At 48.5% G+C, this 20,933-nt stretch overlaps 1 protein-coding gene across 2 annotated transcripts in view; it reads left to right on the top strand.

Moving 5' to 3' along the window:
* CPLANE1 (ciliogenesis and planar polarity effector 1) overlaps nt 1-20,933 on the top strand; it is a 76,638-nt gene that overhangs the window by 17,997 nt on the left and 37,708 nt on the right. For both annotated transcript variants that reach the window (XM_036309084.1, XM_036309086.1), the window contains 15 exons: nt 57-215; nt 1,617-1,842; nt 2,836-2,975; nt 4,017-4,234; nt 5,651-5,815; nt 8,841-8,979; nt 10,205-10,314; nt 10,471-10,629; nt 10,744-10,852; nt 12,993-13,284; nt 15,401-16,292; nt 17,830-17,978; nt 18,587-18,753; nt 19,464-19,543; nt 20,573-20,652. In XM_036309084.1, the coding sequence (XP_036164977.1) occupies nt 57-215; nt 1,617-1,842; nt 2,836-2,975; nt 4,017-4,234; nt 5,651-5,815; nt 8,841-8,979; nt 10,205-10,314; nt 10,471-10,629; nt 10,744-10,852; nt 12,993-13,284; nt 15,401-16,292; nt 17,830-17,978; nt 18,587-18,753; nt 19,464-19,543; nt 20,573-20,652 (3,085 nt within the window). The remainder of the gene's footprint in view (nt 1-56; nt 216-1,616; nt 1,843-2,835; nt 2,976-4,016; nt 4,235-5,650; nt 5,816-8,840; nt 8,980-10,204; nt 10,315-10,470; nt 10,630-10,743; nt 10,853-12,992; nt 13,285-15,400; nt 16,293-17,829; nt 17,979-18,586; nt 18,754-19,463; nt 19,544-20,572; nt 20,653-20,933) is intronic.

Below are 20,933 nucleotides of genomic sequence, written 5' to 3'. Positions count from 1 at the left end.
ACCACTTCGTGATGGTCTGACCAGAATGTCCTCTGCTCGTTTGCTGTGTCCCTTAGCTCCCGCGTGGGGACCGCCCGGGCCTGCCCACCCCGAGGCCGCAGTGAGGGTCGTCCAGTCCATGGCCCGGTTCATGGCCGCCTATTTCACCAACCAGCGGCTCTGCATTCTGCCCCCTCACCACGTGAACGTCCTGCCTCCCCTTCACATTAAAACAGGTAAACGGTGTTCTCACCCTGTTGTTGCTCGTAATATGTAAAACAGTATTACGCAGTGATCGCCACTCTGTGGAAGCAGTGCCGTCAGCTGAGTGCCTGGCGCGCCGTGACCATGTGACACCGAAGACACGCAGCGGCCATGTGTGGGTGAGTCGAGCCTGAGAAGGGTGGTTGCTCGGGGTTTTCTTGTTTTTTTTAAATGTGGATTTTTTTTAATCACAAATTTTGGATAAGCTGGCATTTATAAAGTTTTCATTTTTAAAGTCAAAGTGCTGCCATCTTCATTTCTATAAAAATTAAACAGATTTTGTGTATGCTCATTTAGAACGTAATTTTACTGGGATAGTTAACTTTATTTTTTTTTATTTTATTTTTTTTATTTTTTTATTTTTTAAATATATTTTATTGATTTTTCACAGAGAGGAAGGGAGAAGGATAGAGAGTGAGAAACATCGATGAGAGAGACACATCGATCAGCCGCCTCCTGCACATCTCCCCCTGGGGATGTGCCCGCAACCCAGGTACATGCCCCTGACCGGAATCGAACCTGGGACCTCTCAGTCCGCAGGCCGACGCTCTATCCACCGAGCCAAACCGGTTTTGGCAAGGGATAGTTAACTTTAAAAAATATTTTTTTATTGCTTTCAGAGAGAGAGGAAGGGAGAAGGGAGAGAGAGAAACAGTGATGTGAGAGCGAAACATCAATCAGCTGCTCACACTTGCCAGTTTTATTTTGAGGGAGTAAGTGAAAATCTTTGCAGTATGTATTTTTACAAAAACAATAGTCCTGCCACCGTATTCTCACGTTGTTGATTCGTTTGCTTCGGTGAGGGAAGGTACAGACAGCTGGGGAGGCGGGCGTCGCCCTTTGCATTTAATCCCAGGCCAGGGATTACAAACTGAAAACGACGCTTTCCAGCTTCCTTAAAAAACACGGACGTATTGAACACTGAGGGTGCTCCAGTGTTACCTCAAACAAGCTGTGGTTTTTTGCTGTGTGTTTTTTTGCATGACATGAGGAATACGAGGTCAGGTAAACTTCCACGTGTGCCCTCCGGAGCTCCTGTAAGAGATAGGCAGGAATCGATGTGCACCGTGACCCCGCACTGACACGTGCAAGCGCCCCTCTGCTTGTCGGACCTGCGTCCACCTTGACCTGCGCTCCGCCCCGCTCGGCCTCTGCGGCCTCTGTGGCTGCCCGTTCTGTTTCCTTCTAAGACGCTGGCACCCGCTTCCCGACCCACGAACGGGGCGCATTCTGCAGTGTGTAGCTCTCCTGGTGTGAAGCAGTATGTTAGCCCGTGTTGTATGCTTCTCCCTTGCTGGGCGTGTGGAGGAGCTGCCGTACCCAGGTGAGAGCGGAGTGGCCGCGCGTGTGACGGCGTGTTCTCCCCCGCGCAGAGCCGGCCCCGCGGTGCGTCCCCCTGCAGCACGCCGCCGTGGCCAGCGCCGTCCGGGAGCAGAGCCTCGCCCGCGTGTGGACCGTGGACTACGCCCTGGAGCTGCTGCTGGTCGGCGGCCTGGTCCCGGAAGCCGTGTGGCTGGCACGGGAGCTCGGGGACTGGAAGACGGCGGTGTCCATCGGCGTGGCCTCCCAGCTGAGCCGCCGGGGCCGCCGCCCCACCAGGTGCGCACGCTCACGCAGACCCGAGAGGGAGGAAGTGTCGCTAAAGTGCCCTTCATCCCTCGGACCCCTTCTGCGGCGTCTCCGCTCAGCCTTGTCCGGAGGACTTGCCTCCGCGAGGGGATGTCTGTGTGTCCAGCCGCTGAGCACGTGCGCTGTGGCCAGTAAGACCGAGGAAACGAATTTCCAACCTCATTTAAATTTAAATCGCTGCAGGCAGCTAGGGGGTGCTGTGCTGGGCAGCTCGGTGGCTGGCTTATTTGTATTAAAATGCCTATTTGGAGTATTAATTTGTTAGCAGTGCCCTCAAAGAGCTTATAGTCGATGAGAGAGTCTGTCCCGGATTTGAGTTTAAGCTAGTCAAACCAATCTCTGTATTTTAACTTCTCTGTATGTTATGGTACTACGGTGTCTTTTATATTTTTCAAGTCAGTAACTAAGCATGTATTTTCTTATTAAGGAACCTCTCTGTACATACTCTATACCAGGTGTATTCGTGGATATAAACCTAAATGGTGCCTCGTTTCTATGCTTAAGGCTTTATAGTTTGGTCGGAAACAGCACCTCGCTCTAGTTTACATGCCTTGTGAGAACAGGCCGGGGCTGGGGGAGGACGGAAGTGCCCGTGTGGGAGATGCCACTGGGCATGGGCATGGAAGGGAAGACGGGATCTTGACAATTGAGTCGCTACAGGGAGAGAGAACTTTCCAAACACAAGCAGAGGCATTTGGCCAAGGCAGGTCTGGTCCAGTCGGGATAGAGCACGTCTGCAGGCAGCGGAGGGCAGTCGGGCGAGATGTGTTAGCGCCATCATCGTGGAGAGCCTTGGTCCCCTCCTTAACGCAGCGTTTCCTGATCGTAGTTCTTCCTTAAATGTAGGATGAATAACGAAAGGAAGTGTCACCGTTTCTCAAACTTCACGTGTAGTTCCCGATGTGTGAATATTTGCTGTTTTGAAAATTTGGAGTCATTTCTCCTAATTCGATGTGATTTCAGGCTCAAGAAAAAGGGCCAGAATCTGCCGTTCAACATGACTCCAGCACGGATTTTCCAGGAGAAACTCCAGTGTCTGTTAGGTCAGCCGGCCTCTTCGGGAGCAAAAAGAGAAATGGGCCCAAAATACAAACAGTTTACAGGTGCGTTACCTACACAGGCCTCATAGATAGAGCTGGTTGATTAATAAGCCTTGTGGCATTTTAAGAAGCTGGTAAATACCCACAAGTATACGTATTAACACTTTGAAGTAAGCTTATTGAAAATAAAAGTGTACTATTTATTTTAAAATATATATATTTTTATTGATTTCAGAAAGGAAGAAGAGGGAGAGAGAGATAGAAACATCAATGATAAGAGAGAATCATTGATCGGCTGCCTCCTGCAGGCCCCACACTGGGGATAGAGCCCACAACCTGGGCATGTGCCCTGACCAGGAATTGAACCGTGACCTCCTGGTTCATAGGTGGACGCTCAGCCACTGAGCCACACTGGCCAGGCAAGTGGTGTGTTTTTTTTAATAAAATTTTTAGAAATATGTTTTTATTGATTTTTGAGAGAAGAAAGGAGAGGGAGAGAGGGAGAGGGAGAGAAGCACTCATTGGCTCCCCCTGCAGATCGTAGCATGTGCCCTGACCAGGAATTGAACCTGGAACCTCTTGGTGCTGGGATGACACTCAGCCACTGGGTCACACCAGCCCGGCATAGGCCTTGCTTTCATGCTATATGCTAAGCCTGAAAGCATGCTGAGCATCGTTGAAGTCATTTTTATTAACCATTATAGTATTACCATGACGGATTACTAAGAAAAAATTTAAAAATCACTATTACTCTCCCATTGCCTTCACATAATGTTGTATTTTATTTGGCTGTCTTTCTTGATATTTTTTGCTCTGATATTTTTCCTTTTTTTTTGACTCAGAGTTATACTTCAAAACTATTTTTATTTTACATGGTTATTACTGCAATGTCTAATTTTGGAAAAAGTGCCTGTGCTATGATTGCCTATAACCGAAAGTAACAGAATAGTCATTACGTTTCTGTCTGGAAGGTTGGATGTTTTGCATGTCAACCAATATGCTTGTTTTCGATGACCAGCTTTTTTCCGATGTGAGCTGTGACCCTGCAAAGCAGGATGCGCAGTGTAGCACAGACTCTGATTGTGTCGCCCGACGCGTGTGCAGATCCCATCGAAGAGGAGGACGCGCACCTGCTGCTGGGCTCCGTGCGGGGCGTGCTGAAGGCCGCGGCCATGGCTGAGGCGGACGTGCTCTCGGAGACCTGGCGGCTTCTGATCGGCTCCGCCAAGGACTTCAGCCGGAGGCTCCGGGGCCTGGTGCCTGGCGGCCTGTACCTCCCCGCTCCTCCGCTGTACTGTCCTCAGCCAGCTCTTCTCAGCGAAGTAAGCCGACCTTTTAACTTAAAGTTGATTCTGTCCAATTTTAAAAACAATTAACTTGAGAATAAAAATGCGAGCTCTGAAGGCAGACTTCTGGATCCCAGCTTTGCTGTTTATTAATTGTGTAACTTTATGCAGTGTATGTAGCTGCTTAAGGCTCCTCATGTGTAAAATGCCGGTGATGATAAGACTTCCAGTGGCGTTATTGTGGGGGTTAAATGTCAAAGCTTATGTCTGGCTGGTGTGGCTCAGTGGTTGAGCTTGGCCCCTGCAACAAGAGGTCACGGGTTCGATTCCCAGTCAGGGCACATGCCTGGAGTTGTGGGCTCGATTTTTGGTAAGGGGCGTGAGGGAGGCAGTTGATCGATGTTTCTCCCTTATCAATGTTTCTATCTCTCCTTCTCCCTGTCTCTCTCTAAAAATCAATAAAAAAATATATATTTTTAAATGTAAATTTTTTTTTTTTTTTTTTTAACCATAGGCCCTAGGACATAGTAAGCATCAACAAATGCAGGTCCGGGGGAGATGCCCAGTTAAAACTGAGTGCAGTTAAATAAGCAGCAATGGTTAGGGTATTGGGGAAGCAGATGTTTGCAACACATTATCTCATTTTCTGGGGAATTAATCACTAGCTACGGACTGGAAAAGTGTTTTTCAACAAACATTGGTTGGCTCCTCCTACTACATGTTGGACTTCATTGTGTGAACCAAGGCATGTGGCAAGGCCTTTGCTCTTGGCTGGTTCTCAGTCCAGTGGGAAACATGATAAATCAGGACAGAATCAATTAGTAGAGATACAGCGGAGTCTGAGCAGAGTGCACAGCAGCTCAGTGGGAGGGCTCCAAGAGGAGGTGACACGAGGTAGGAGAAGGACTTTCCCGTCAGAGGCCTGGCCTTCCCCGGGAGAGGAGCTCTCGGCACGGTTCTGCCGATGGGGTCGGTCGGAGTGGTGGCCTTCGCCTGTTGTCAGGGATCATCTGGGATTAGGGTCCATTTAGCCCAGCGGTTCTCAACCTGTGGGTCTCGACCCCTTTGGCGGTCGAACAACCCTTTCACAGGGATCCCCTAAGACCATCCTGCCTATCAGATGTTTACATTACGATTCATAACAGTAGCAACATGACAGTTATGAAGTAGCAACGAAAATAATGTTATGGTTGGGTCACAACGTGAGGAGCTGTATTTAAAGGGCCAGAGGGTTGAGAACCACTGATTTAGCCCTTTCTGTTGTTCGAGGGGAGAGAAGTGTTTCCCGGACGCTAGCCATCGCTCTGGTTGAAATCTCAGGCCAGGACTCAGCATTTTCTCTATAAACCTCCAGGAACGTTCTAGGTCCCGAAGCACTGTCTACTCTACTCGCACGTTAACATTAAAAGCTTTCCTGTTGCTGGCTACAGAATGTGACTTGCATTTCCTCAGGAGGACGGTGACGACCTTCTGTTACGAGCCGAGAAGGAGAACCGCCAGAAGGTGTCGGGGATCCTGCAGCGCCTGCTCCTGCTCCTGCGGGCGGCGCGCTGCTCCTTCCCGGCCGCGCAGTGGTACATCCTGCAGCTGAGGTGGGCCAGGAAGGTCATGCAGAAGGTAGGCGGGTCTCCTGCACGTGCTGCGAGCCGCGGAAACAGGCCAGCCTTTCTTAGGATTGGTGACGGGGACGTGTGTCCATGGAGTCCTGCCTGTCAGTCCCTAGTCAGACTTACCACAGTAAACCCCCACAGACCAAGTTCTTTCTGCTGAACGATGCGGATTCTGCTGGGTCCCTGGCCCGGCCAGTGTGGCTCACTGGTTGAGCATTAACCTATGAACCAGGAGGTTGCGGATCGATTCCCGGTCAGGGCACATGCCCAGGTTGCAGGCTCGATCCCCAGTCCGGGGTATGCAGGAGGCAGCTGATCAGTGATTCTCTCTCATCACTGATGTTTCACTCTCTTTCTCCCTATCCCTTCCTCTCTGAAATCAATAAAAATATATTAAAAAAAAGAAAGGTGCCCTGACCGGTTTGGCTCAGCGGATAGAGCGTCGGCCTGCGGACTGAGGGGTCCCGGGTTCGATTCCAGTCAAGGGCATGTACCTGGGTTGCGGGCACATCCCCAGTAGGGGGCGTGCGGGAGGCAGCTGAATCGATGTTTCTCTCTCATTGATGTTTCTAACTCTGTATCCCTCTCCCTCTCCCTTCCTCTCTGTAAGGAATCAATTAAAAAATATATATATAAAAGAAAGTATAATATAGTCAGTTAATTTCAGTTACATTCCCTGCCCCCCACCCCAGTCATTGGGGATTTAAACTCAGTACATGGCTCTCTCCGATGTCTCCTCGAGGTATTGCAGATGCTCTGTGGGGTGGAATCACAGAAAGTGAGGTTGCTCCTGGCTCTGTGCCTCCTCTCAGTGGTCCCACCAGCCCGTGCCCCTGCTGGTGGCTGGGACGGGCAGCTCCCTGGGCTGTGGTCTCCCGCCCTGGCTGCAGCCGGCGGTAGCTGCCTTCTTGCCTGACCTGAGCTGGAGGGGACGTTGGCCCGGAGGCCCCTGTCCTGCTGCAGGTCCTTTGTAGGCTGCAGCCTCTCTCTGTGGATGTGAATATCAATTTATTAGCCCCCAGTACTTTTCATCTGGCCCTTGATCACATTAAAAACAAGCATCCGCACCTCCTTCTTTGTGAGGACAGACCCTGTAGGCTCCGAGAAGTGGTTTATCAAGTTGTTCTTGAAAATTAGTCACTTTTTAGAGAGAAAGGTTTGTACTCATCCTCTATTTCATCATCCCAAAGGTGTGGATGTTTTTTGTATGTTTACTAAAAACTATGGAAATCCGAATAAAGTTCGGTCTTTAGTTAATGTATCAAAGTGTTCGCTCATTAATGATAGCAAGTGCACTGTAATGATGTAAGCTGTTGATAATGGGGAACCTGTGTGGAAACCCTCTGTGCTGTCACTTCAGTTTTTCTGTAGATGTAAAGCTGTTAAAAAATGTTTATAAAAAAACGATACAGAATAGTTATTTTTCTGATAACATAAAAATAAATTAGGAAAATGTGGGACAGTTGTTTTATAAAACTTTGTTATGAAAACTTATAAAAGTAAAAAGAATAGTACAGTTCATACTGAACTTGTCACCAGATTTTAACAGTTAGCAGCATTTCTTGGATAGTGTTTAATCTTTCTCCACAGTCTGTTTTTTTTCAGTGTGTATGTGTGTGAGAATTGCATGTGTGTGTGTGTGTGTGTGTGTGTGTGCTTTCGGTATTTCATTTTTTCAATAAAATGTTTTTTAATTACAGTTTACATTCAACATTATTTTGTATTAGTTTCAGATGTACAGCATAGCTGTTAGATAATCATATACTTGACAAAATGTTCTGCTATTTCCAGAGCCCACTTGGCACCATACACTGTTATTACATACTAGAGGCCCAGTGCACGGGTTTGTACACCAGTGGGGTCCCTCGGCCTGGCCTGCACCCTCTCGCAATCCAAGACCCCTCGGGGATGTTGGACTGCCGGTTTTGGCCCGATCCCTGCAGGCCTGTAGTATGCATATAAGATCTTTGGTTAATCTCTTCACACCCTTCCCCTTCCCCTCTTCCCTCTGAGATTCATCAGGCTGTTCCATGTTTCCATGCCTGTGTGTTGAGCGTCTGCCCCCTGGTGGTCATTGTGCGTCATAGCTACTGGCCGGTCAGCCGGTCACGTAGGCTTTTATATGTATAGATTTTCCTATGCTGGACTTTACATCCCCATGACTATTTTGTAACCACCAATTAGTGCTCCTTAGTCTTGTCACCTTATCTGCTTTCAATGATTGTGAGGCGGGCCAGTGAGTTTGTGTCATCACCCACTCACTGTCACGTTATCCATCACTCATCAACTTTTCACTAAATTTAGCATTTATTGATGATCCTTGCTAGAGGTCTTATTTTATTAGGGGTTGCAAATGGTGACTTCCTAATTCTGTCATTTATGGATTAGTTTTTCAAAAGTATGTATGTAGCTCTACCTTATTTTGTATTTATTTTTAGGTACTACACATAGTTTTATTTTTTTAATATATTTTTATTGATTTCAGAGAGGATGAGAGAGGGAGAAAGAGAGAAACATCAGTGATGAGAGGGAATCATCGATTGGCTGCCTCTTGCACATCCCCCACTGGGGACTGAGCACACAACCTGGGCATGCGCCCTAATTGGAATTGAACCGTGACCTCCTGGTTCACAGGTCGAGGCTCAACCACTGAGCCATGCCAACTGGGCATACACATAGTTTTATTTTAGGTGAAAGTTAGATACTTTAGTTTCTTTATCATGCCTTTGGAGAAAGGACAAAAGCATTAAATTCTTTTTGTACGGACATAACTGAGTGACAAAAGGATGATTTGATTAAACCTTTTGTTCTCTTTTGAGATTGAGCCTAGTGAACTTTTTGAAGAAAATATGTGAGCTAAGTTTCTGAAAGTATGGCTGATTTCAGGACGCTTTTCTTGGGTAGTATAGGAAGCTTGCTGTGTTTTCCATTCTCTGTGGTTTTTCTTTACCTGCTGCCTGTTGCTTTATAGTTTCCTTAGACGTTGATTTATGCAGCCGACAGTTAACATATCCTGTCCTTCTTCACTTCAGATTCGAATGAAAGGCTCCCTCCCGCCCCTGAGTCCCTTCCCTCCGTCATTGCTTCACTACTGTGTGGGCGGCGTAGCCTTCTTCCGACCTGGAGCAACGGGAGACAACAAGCTGGATGAGGCTTCCATTAAAGCAATAGGTTTGTCCCAAAGGAGCTGCTTGCTTAGGCTATTAATAAATGATCTACTTTACACTTGATTTGGGGAAGTTTCCATACAACAGAATACTCTCCTGGCAATGAAAAGACTGTGTGTGTTAGCACCCTGGAAAGCAATCCAAGATACAATAGGTGAAGAGAAAAGAAAACTGCATAATAGGATTTTATATGTCTTTATGTACTTGTATTGCTTTTGTTTTTGTTTTAAATATGCTTCCATTGATTTCAGAGGGGGGGGGGGAGAGAGAGAGAGAGAGAGAGAAACATCAATGATGAGAATCATTGATTGGCTGCCTCCTGCACCCCCCCACAGGAGACTGAGTCTGCAACCCAGACATGTGCCCTTGACCAGAATCGAACCTGCGACTCATCAGTCCGCAGGCTGACATTCCATCCACTGACCCAAACCAGCCAGGGCTGTACTGGTTTTAATAAAGAATATTAATTGATATTGGAAGTTATGTTTTAGTATAGAAAAATTTTAAACTTAAATGACTATAAGTGATTTTCCAAACAAATTAACTATATAGCATTAAGTACAGATGAATGCATTGGCTTAAATAGTATCTACTATATACTGTTGAGCTTAAAGCAAGTAACTACCAGTAATAGAGTAAGTTATTTATTCCTTAACAGTGTTTTTATTTTATTTTTTATTTTTTTTATTAGTTAAGGTATTACAAATGTGTCCTCATCGCCCCCATTAACCCCTAATCTTTAACAGTGTTTTTAATGTTTTCATGCAACCGACCTGCATGAACTATTCCAGACTAATAATGTACATAAAAATTCTGGAAGGTTTTCTGTGACTCTATGTAAGGTGTTGATGATGAGTATATGTTTCTTTTATAATCAAGAAAATACGTTTAGCCCTAACTGGTTGGGCTCAATGGATAGAGTGTCAGCCTGCGGACTCAAGGGTCCCAGGTTCGATTCCGGTCAAGGGCATGTACCTTGGTTGCAGACACATACTCAGTAGGGAGTGTGCAGGAGGTGGCTGATCGATGTTTCTCTCTCATGGATGTTTCTAACTCTCTATCCCTCTCCCTTCCTCTCTGTAAGAAATCAATAAAGTATATATTTTAAAAAAAGAAAAAGATAATACATGTATTTTGTGGGGGGGGGGGCGAAAACAAGCAGAGAGAGTTGACATTGTTAATCAGTGTCCGTCCTCATACGACCTCTCCTGTTTGTGTTCCTGACTTAGGGTGCTTCCGAGAGCTGTGTGCGTTGTGCTGGATGCTGCATGTCCGCGATAAGTTATCCTCCAGTTGCAGGCAGTATCAGAAAGCGAGAGAAAACGTGGAGGGAAAGAAGGTACTTACCTGGCAAAAGAGTAAGAAAAACGAACAGGCATTACTTGCAGAACTGATGCTTGATAGGTTTTACTGTTCGGAGCACATTTTCTTTTGAATGTGTTCTGGCCTGCCCATCTAGAGGGAAAAGGATTGATTTTTTTCAATGTCCGTGTAGGACCTGGCAGTGGAGTTTGACTCTTGCGCGGTTGAGCACTGTCTCTGTGCGGTGGAGTGGGCTTGCAGAATGCTGCCCTTCTCTCGGTTTTCTAACATCGAAGAACTGATTCAGGACCTCATTTTGAGCCTTATTGGAGAGCTGCCACCGATCAGGAAGGTAATGTGAATGTAGGTGAACCGTAACTAAGTCAGGATCAGAAACTCTAAGGGGTTTTTTCTTTTAATTAAGGATGATGTTGCTCATAAAGCTCACTTTTTAATTTTTCTGAAGGTAGCAGACATGTTTGTGAAAGCATTTCCCAATCCTGAGGACGTCAGGGTTCCTTTAAGAGAAAAGTATCACTCCCTCCGGCAAAGACTCGGCCACTGCGTCGTGAAAGGTACTGTCTGTCGTTTCTCCGTGTCTGCTGGGCAGGCTGCTGGGGACCCTGTCTGTCTGGAAAGCACTGGTCCTCCAGTTCTCCTCTCCTCTCCTCGGAGACGGGGTGAGCAGGGGGGGCCCTTCCCCTGCGCAGCAGCACCAGATCCGCGGGGAGCAGACAGGAGCCGCGGGGAGGGGACAGGAGCCGCGGGGAGCGGACAGGAGCCGCGGGGAGCGGACAGGAGCCGCGGGGAGCGGACAGGAGCCGGCTCCCATGTGGCTCTGTCACTTAGTAACTAACGTGTGACCGGGCAAGGGGCTCAGTCTGTCCGAGCCTCATTTCCGTATTTGTGAAATGACTATCTTAATCCGGGCCTAAGAATGTGTATTGAAATAGGATTAAGTAAGATAAATTCTATAAAATGAGCACATACTGCTTTTCATAATGTGGATATTTTATTGAAAACTAGTATTCTTTCCCTTTATGGTTATTTATGCTTCTAGTTTTATCCTACACATTCAAGATGATCTTGTGGAAAGTATTTTTTTATTGTGGTAAACATACATAATATGAAATTTGTCATTTTAAGTGTAGAGTTCATTGGCATTAAGTGCCTTGACCATGATGAGGAAATGTTAAAAGAATTCAAATTACCCACATGTTTAGAGCTAATCTAGTATTTAGGTCTAGTTATGTCCTGTGATTGCATATTACTGCATTCATATCCTTATATTGCACTTACGATTTCTATTTTTTTGAAATATATTTTTATTCAAAGAGGAAGGAAGAGGGAGAGAGAGAGAGAAACATCAATGATGAGAGGGAATCATGGATCGGCTGCCTCCTGCACACATGCTCCTGGGGTGGAGCCCGCAACCCGGGCATGTGCCCTTGGCCAGAATCAAACCTGGGACCCTTCAGTCCTCAGGCCGACACTCTATCCACTGAGCTAAAGCAGCTAGGGCCTGATTTCTATTTTTTTAAAGATGTTTTTGGCATTCTCTAAAACCTAAAATGTCTTGGTAGGTATTAATGTTTAACTTTCTTATAGGCAGACTCAAAAAGCTTCCCTTTTCCATTGTTTCCCGTTAGTTGAAGTCAGAAGGTGTCCTTGTTTCTTTGGCTAAAATTATACTCATTTTCGCTATTTACCGCTCCGTGGGGATAGAAAAAGTGTTAGTGTTTCTTTCTTTCTTTCTTTCTTTCTTTTTTTTATATTTTATTGATTTTTTACAGAGAGGAAGGGAGAGAGATAGAGAGTTAGAAACATCGATGGGAGAGAAACATCGATCAGCCGCCTCCTGCACATCTCCCACTGGGGATGTGCCCGCAACCCAGGTACATGCCCTTGACTGGAATCGAACCTGGGACCCCTCAGTCCACAGGCCGATGCTCTATCCACTGAGCCAAACCGGTTTCGGCTAGTGTTTCTTTTTATAGTTAGTGTTCTGATGTCTAAGGTGGTTAAGTGACTTTATAATTTTTGTTTTCCAGGGTACACTTTAAAAAATATGTTTTTATTGATTTCAGAGAGAGGGAGGAGAGAGAGAGAGAGAGAGACAGATAGAAACATCAATGATGAAAGAGAGTCATTGATTGGCTGCCTCCTGCACGCCCTACACTGGGGATCCAGTTGGCAACCCAGGCATGTGCCCTGACCAGGAATCGAACCGTGACCTCCTGCTTCCTGGGTTGATGCTCAACCACTGAGCCACGCCGGCCGGGCCAGGGTCCTGTCCCTTTTACTCTTAGGGGTCTTCTCCGGCTTCCGCGGGGAGTGTGGACTGTGGCCTAACGAGTCCTGATGGAGGCCCGATCTGGAGGGGAATGGGCCTTACTTGTCGGAGGGCTTTGTGTCCTCAGGAGGGACCAGAGTCAGGCCCCTTCTCGAGCTGAAACCTTTTTTAAAAAAAAATATTATATTTCATTGATTTTTTACAGAGAGGAAGGGAGAGGGATAGAGAGTTCGAAACATTGATCAGCTGCCTCCTGCACACCCCCCACTGGGGATGTGCCTGCAACCCAGGTACATGCCCTTGACCGGAATCGAACCTGGGACCTTTCAGTCCGCAGGCTGATGCTCTATCCACTGAGCCAAACCGGTTAGGGCGAGCTGAGATCTTTTAATGAAGGGAAGCCTTGCCTTCTTTCCTCCCAGGCCCCCACACCGAGGAAGCCATGTCTGTCGTCATGCGTTCCATCCACAAAGTGAGGGTGAAGGCCCTCAAACGCGTGCAGAGAAACATAGGTCCCTTTGAGAGGCACGTCTGGGAGCCCGTGGAGGACGACAAGCCCGCCGAAGGTCCCGAGTTCGAGGGGTGCTCCCTGGGGACGAGCCTGAGCAGGAGCACACTCACAGACCTGGGCACGCCCCCGGGCCACAGCGAGGCCGACTCGCTCTCGGAGACTCGATCAGCCGGAGGAAGGAGTGGGGCGCATTTCTATCGCAGGTACAGCTGAGTGCTCTCAATGCAGGTGGTCCCTTCCTTTGGAAAAAAGTCTCAATATTTTCATGCAACTGAGGGGCTGGGTTCCAGCCCCAGCGACCTCACTGCTTGGCCTGTTCATGGGAATGAGCACTACCCTCCCTCCTCACAGGACGCTGGGAATGCAGATGAGACTGTGCATTAGAAAAGCCATTAAAACCGTTATTGAGACAGGAAATAATTTGTCACCTGAAAGTGTAAAATCAAATGAGTAGGTTGAGTGCTGGAGTTCACTGGAAGAATTTAGTTCTTTTAGTAATCTCCAGACTTAAATAGTTCAGGGTTTGGGGGTTAGCTAACTTTTTTTTTTTTAGTTTCAAGGGAAGGAAATTGCACATTTCATTTTTGAAACTTGCCCCTAATTGTTGAGAGATTCTTGCTTATCGTTTAAACCTCTGCACTCATTTAAGCAGACTTTTCCCTTTAAATACATTTTTATTGATTTTAGAGAGGGAGGGAGAAAGAGAGAGAGAAATATCAATGATGAGAGAGAATCATTGATGGGCTGCCTCCTGCACGCCCCCCACTGAGGATTGAGCCCACAACCCAGGCATGTGCCCTGACCAGGAATTGAACCATGACCTCCTGGTTTATAGGTCTACACTCAACCACTGAGCCACACCGGCCGGGCAGATTTTTTTTTTCTTTATAATTCTGGTATCTGAAATGTAATTTATCCTTTTCACACCTGGAAGAGTATATAGGTGAGCACACCCTTGCTTACGTGAAGTCACTCCTCTCCTCCAAACATCGGCTGACACCGAATTGTGCAGGGTGTGCTGGTTGACCCCGGAGGCCGCTTGCTGTGCCTGTTCAGTAGGCAGAGACGCAGACCTGGCGCTCTGCCCCGGCCCAGCAGGAACTCTGACTTCTCCTTCATGGAACTCGGGGTCTGAGTTCTGCCCCAAGGACCATGTTGAGAGAGAGCAGGTTGGCAGTTCAGGTGCCTGCCCAGCAGGTTCAGTAGCAGCAGAGAGTGTTTGAAAGTCCCTCCTTTTGTGTGGGAAGGGGTCCTGCGGCAGCCCCGCCTGCTCAAGCACGTTGTGCCTGCAGGAGCTGGACAGGCAGGTGCGAGAGAAGCAGTGCAGGCTAGCGGGTGTGCCGGTGCCGTGTGACTTTTATTGTCTCTGTGATCTGACCTTTCAGAGCAGCGGTCGCCAGCCGGTGGTCCGAGGGCCACTGATGGTCCGTGAGGTCCGAAAGGTTGGCGACTGCGGTGTTAGAGGATTTATTTTTCCTCCCAGAAAAATATTCATGTTTTCTAATAGGAAACTTTCTGTGAATATATCTATATCTATATCTATCTATCTATCTATCTATATATATATATATATATGTGTGTGTGTGTGTGTGTGTGTGTGTGTGTGTGTGTGTGTGTATATATTTCTTTATTGATTTCAGAAAGGAAGAGAGAAGGAAAGAGAGATAGAAACCTCAATGATGAGAGAGAATCATTGATCGGCTGCCTCCTGCACACCCCCTACTGGGGATCAAACCTGCAACCCAGGCATGTGCCCTGGCTGGAATCGAACCTGGAACCCTTCAGTCCACAGGCTGACGCTCTATCCACTGAGCCAAGCTGGCTAGGGCTCTGTGAATATATCTTAACACAAATTTTTCCTTTTATATTAATGTGTGGTATTTTTTATTTTTAAAATTTTATTTATTTTTATCCGCACCCAAAGATATTTATTAAATTTTTTAGAGAGTGAGTGAGAAAGGGGAGAGAGAGGGACAGAGAAACATCGATTGGTTGTCTCCGGTACACCCCCTGACTGGGATCAGACCCAAACCTGGGTATGTGCCTTGACTTGGAATTGAACCTGCAGCCTTTTGGTGGATGGGACGCTATAACTGACAGCCACCCGGTCAGGGCTGGTGTTTTTTAGATTCAGAATGTTCAGCTCTAGCGAGCACTTAGAGATCGTTTAGTCCAACCCCCTCATTTGAGAGAGAGAGAATCGAAGCATTAAAAAAAAATACGACTTAGTCAGTGGACAGGATTTTTATTGTCAATTCTAACATAAGATTTACTGATTAAATGATTAATGTTGTCTTTTCTGATTTTGTTTTGCTGTAGAAAGGCTCCACGTCACGTGGAATCAGCGTTGACTGCTAAGCCCGGTGCTGACAAGAGCGTGGCGGAGCCGAAAGGAAGCCCCACGGGAAGAGGCCAGGAACCGGTGCTGCAGAACGCACCTCCTGTCATAGGCGTCTGGGAGTTTGAACGCGATGACGACGAGTACGTGAAGTTCCTGGACCTCTTCCTGAGTTACGTCCTGGAGCGAGACCTGCGTGGTAGCGAGGACCCCGGCATCCCGTTGCTGACGAGCTTCTCCGGGCACCTTAGAGAACAGGAACTCAACCCTCTGCTCTCGGGCCTGCACACAGCACTGCACCGCCCGGGCCAAGCCAGGGGCCAGGGCGTGTTCCGAGCGGGCTCCTGCTTTGAGGTCGCCCCGGAGCCTGAGGACCCCGAAGGCCCGGCGCCTCCGGCCCCCGGGCTGGCCGCCGGGACCAGGCCTCCTCCAGAGAACCCCCTCGGTGATTTTAATGAAAATGGGGGGATGAGCGGCTTGTTCGGCCTAAAGCAGAAGGCACTGTACAAGACACAAGGGGACGGGACAGAGAAGCCTTGCGTCCTGAGGGTGTCGAGCCGGAGTCCGTGGGCTCCCGAGGGCAGTCGCAGGGGAAGGTGCGTGTTCAGAGCGATCGGGGGCAGTGACGCGGACCCCCTGGCCAAGCTCCCTCCTGCGCTGGGTGCAGCGGGCGGCGCGGGGCTGCGGGGGCTGCTGGAGTGGATGCTGCGGTGGGCCGCCCGCAGGCTGCCCTGCGACCCCAGCCTCCCGGCGCCCGCCCAGGCCCGGCCCGTCCTCCGGGTGAGAACCTCTGCGGCTGCCATTCTGACATCACTGTGGCTCTCGGAACAGCCCTACGCTGCTGCGTACAAGGCCAGGAGTGCCGTTATGGAGGTAAGTGCCTGAGTTACTACACGCAAATGGGAACTCTCTTTTCAGATTAAAGTATATTTACATTTCCCCAGGTGTTGAAGGATTAAGAAACTAAGCTAATGATACGATTGAGTAAAATCTGATTATCTGATATAATAAAAGCCTAATATGCAAATTTACCAAACGGCAGAACAAATGGTCGCTATGACATGCACTGACCACCAGGGGGCAGATGCTCAATGCAGGAGCTGCCCCCTGCTGGTCAGTGCGCTCCCACAGCAGGAGCACCACTCAGCCAGAAGCTGGGCTCATGGCTGGCAAGCGCAGCAGCGATGGTGGGAGCCTCTCCCGCCTCCATGGCAGTGCTAAGGAGCAGCGAGCCAAGCGGTAGGGAGCGAGGGGTCTCTGGCTGGCGGACATCCCCCGAGGAGTCCCGGATTGTGAGAGGGCACAGGCCGGGCTGAGGGACTCCCACCCACCCTCTCCAGTGGACAGATTTTGTGCACTGGGCCTCTAGTTGATTATAATCACCTAATTATTTTTCTTCTTCAAGTGGTTCCTTTAAGTCTTAAAAGTGATTAATTGGGGTGCAAGTGCTTTGTGAGTTTTGAAGGCTTTGTGTCTGTTGATAAAAAGAAGGAAACGAGGACCATTTTTAAGGGGTGTTACCAGATCTGTTGCTGGAGGTGACCTTGCCCACCTGTTAGGACGCGCCCCCTTCTGTCCTCTCCTTTCGGGGTTCCTCTCAGCGGTGACGCTAGTGATGTTGTGTGTGCAGGAGCCTCCTGCCACCGTCTCGGTTGACCCCCTCCATGGTCTAATTCTGCCCTTGTTCTGTTTTAAACTGCCTCCATTTGAAAATAGTTTACTCTCGGACAAGATGTCAAACTCAAAGGCCAACGCCGGCCAAATAGATGAGGTGTGGGGCCTGCGGGCTGCAAGTGTGACGTGCTTGTACCAGGATGAAGGGTGCGTGGGAGAGAGAGAGAGAGAGTGTGTGTGTGTGTGTGTGTGTGTGTGTGTGTGTGTGTGATTTTTTATGCGTTTTTTTTTTTTTTTTAGATCAGTTTTTGTTGTCCTAAGGTAGTTTATAAGATACTGTGATATTTGTTGTCACGGAAATGTGTGTTTCTAGGTGGCCCATAACTAAGTCTCTAAGTAAGCGATGAAAGCTTTTCCCCATTGCAGTTTTAGCTGTAACTGTTTTTGCCTCCTGTGTCATTCTGAAGCAGTTACCGCCTTTATAGTAGCAAAGAGTTAAAAGGAAGCAGCTCTGCGTGCGTGTTGCTGCTGTCCCGAGGCCTGGGGACACTGGCGGTTCCCCTACACATTTCTGAGGCCGGTTCGTGTGACGCTGCCCAGGTGGTCAGGTTCGCTTTCTCCGGGTGGAATAAGACTTGGCCGTCGCCTCCGCATCCCATAGATGTGCACGCGTACCTGGCAGAGGAGTGAGAAACGTCACCAGGAGAAGTTCTGAGGGAAGGATTAGCTAATATAAAACCTAAGGAAAAGCATGGATTAGTGGTGGAATCTAAGTACTACAAATGGCTTGTTCTAGGAGCAAGAGCGTCCTGGCCCTGGGTCTCCGATGGGGCCCCCCCGTGAGGGTGCCTGTGGGACGCGCGCCGGCCGCTCAGGGGCAGGGTCCGGGCCAGCGGGGCCTGACGGAGGGGACGGCCACGGTGAACCTCGCCGGAGCGTCTTGACGTAAGTGCTGACTGCGGCCTCCTTTTCCCGGACGATGCCTTGTTTGATGCCCTTGGGCTTGAAGGGAAGGCTTGCACCCTTGAAGGTTAAGGGAAGAAGCATGTCCTTGCACTGGAGAACCGGGGAGTGAGCACTTCCTGAAGTGCTGTAGGAGCTCCCTGCACACTCCTCCCTGTCCGCCTAGCCTTTACCTTCTGAGGGCGGAGCAGCCGTCCTGAGAGACCCCTTGTTACGCGAATGGGTCTCCGATGCCAGAGGAAGTTGAAGGTATCACTTGCCCCTTTCCCCTGGGAAGCAGTGCTCTGCGGGGTCTGTCCTTGGACCCCAAGGTGGAGCCTGTACGCAGGGGAGGGAGTCCTCGGTGAGAAGGGCAAGCTTGAACGAGTTGACATTATTCTGATCTTTTGAGTAAATAAAGTGGGAGGCCCCGTCATTCATTGAACAACCTGCCCTTGAGCTGCTGCTGTGCACCAGGTGTGGTTAAACACAAAGACCTGATAAATATAAGCACTAAGTTTGTTCTTTTTCAATAAACTATATCAATTGAAAGCGAGCTTCTTGTTTCCAAAGATGAGTTACAGTTACAGCTGCTTCATTTTTGTCAACAGAATGCCAACTGAAGCCCGAACCCCTGAAATAAAGGAAGCCAATGAGGAGGGTATTTCTGTCACTGATGACACCGATAAACAAGTTGTAGACATCATCGATGAGGATCTTTTAAGAGGAGACACATTTACACAGGAGGAACTGGAGACACTCCCACCAGACCATGAAGGCCAGTTCATTTGGCTAATCTCTTTGCTTGGCTTTATTAATTTGAAATTGGTGAATGATTATCGGTGATAACTTAGTCTTATGTCTAAAGTGGTATGTTTATAATAGCCTAAAATAAAAAATTAAAACCGAATTCAATACGTTTGACGTGTTGAGCACATTAACCTGGATTTAAATCGTTGGACCTTTGCCTGCTGGGTAATTGCCCTGGGGCTCTTGTTCTGTGGCCTTCTCCTCGGCCGTCTTCCTTAACACAGGGGTTCTCGGGGCTCTCCGTGGGGCTCTCCGTGGGGCTGCTCACACCCACGGAGGCCTCTCCAGGCTCATCTCAGACCACTTGACAAGGAGGGGTTGTCTCCAGGCGTTTTTATGTGTTTCTGTAAGGAGGATGGACAGTATTTCCGCCATTTTCTTTTTCCCTGTATTAAGTCCTGAACCATCTAAAGCAGGGGTCCTCAAACTATGGCCCACGGGCCACATGCAAATACAAATATTGTATCTGTTCCCGTTTTGTTTTTTTACTTCAAAATAAGATGTGTGCAGTGTGCATAGGAATTTGTTCATAGTTTTTTTTAAACTATAGTCGGGCCCTCCAACAGTCTGAGGGACAGTGAACTGGCCCCCTGTTTAAAAAGTTTGAGGACCCCTGGTCTAAAGAGTGAAATGATCATTTTCCAAATGGTCCCTTTTCTCTCCCTTGTTTCGCTGCAGAAGACGCCAAAGGACCTGTGCGAAGCCCCGCGAGTCCCCACGCTGCCGCTCACACACAGATGTCACCGCGGCTGTTAGAAGTAAGTCTGCACATAACGCTGCAAGTTACTTCAGTGATACGTCAGTGTAGTCAGTCGGCGCCTCCAGGCAAGGCCCTCACCTCCCGAAGCGCCGTGGACGGCAGTGTTGCTGTGCGCAGGGGTTCTTTTCACTGAAAGTCTGCCATCAGTCATGCCAGGCAGTGACTTAAGTGTTCATGTCAGGAACTGTGCAGCCAATTGAGATACTCAGGAGTGAGGAAGGTATTCTTCACTCAAAACATGTAACTCAGCTGTCGTGTGTGGTGTTTGCACTTACGTGCACTTCTATGTACTACTAGAGGCCCCAGTGCAGTGCACTGGGGCGGGGGGGGGGGGGTCCCCTCAGCCTGGCCTGCGCCCTCTTGCAGTCCAGGAGTCCTCGGGGATATCTGACTGACAGCTTAGGCCCGCTCCCCACAGCCGGCAGTTGGACACCCTTAGCGCTGCCACCACTGCTGGGCTCGCCAGCCATGAGCTCAGCTCCTGGCTGAGCAGCACTCCTCCTGTGGGAGTGCACTGACTACCAGGGGGCAACTCCTGTGTTGAGCGTCTGCCCCCTGGTGGTCAGTGTATGTCATACATGTCATAGTAACCGGTTGTTCCACCATTCAGTCGATTTCTATATTAGCCTTTTATTATATAGGATTGTTTTCTCAAAACAGTGAACACTGCATTTCCAGGTGGAATACAGACATTTCTAATGGTTGAGACAATTCCTTTAAAAAGGATTAATCTTTCCTGGCTTTCTCATTGTTCTCACAATGTACGTATGTGACGATGGCCAGATACGCATGTGTTTGTGCATACATTGTACTTGAACATGCCCAGTGGCTCCCGGTTATGGGCCAGAAGCAGTGCACAGAGGAGGGTCTGGTCAGAGCAGAGCCTACGCTGTTAAGTTTTGGTCTCTCACTGGCTTTGAAAGTTGTCACTCTGGGTGAGTGACTGATGTCAAGACCAACTCAAGACACCGCCTGTAATACCTACGTGTCTCCCTCTTTTCTTTTTGGGTGCCGTTCCTCCTAACAGCATTCCACAGGAGCGGCTCCGTGTCCACGGGGGGAGCCAGTGGAGAAATGTGTGGAGGAAAAGCCAGCGGCACAGAATGGGTAAGGGGCGGGCGATGGAGGCGACGGCAGCTGCCGTGTGTCCATCCGGGAACGGGCGAAGGGCGCTCAGGCCTCATCTCGGATTCACTTGATGGATGGATTTTGTTTCTTACAATTTATGATATACATGTTATGGTGATATTGTGCTCCCAATGGAATTGTTTAAGTTCAGTTTATAGCAATGGTAAGTGATGAGTTGCAGTGACTTATACTCCTAAATCCCAGTAGAGTGAAATAAGTGAAGATATCTAGCCTTTTGTTCTCCCATCACTCTCAGCCTT

Source organism: Myotis myotis, unplaced genomic scaffold (genome assembly GCF_014108235.1).
Source record: "Myotis myotis isolate mMyoMyo1 unplaced genomic scaffold, mMyoMyo1.p scaffold_m19_p_5, whole genome shotgun sequence".
In the NCBI taxonomy this organism is placed as follows: domain Eukaryota; kingdom Metazoa; phylum Chordata; class Mammalia; order Chiroptera; family Vespertilionidae; genus Myotis; species Myotis myotis.
This window is presented reverse-complemented; position numbering and strand designations above follow the sequence as displayed.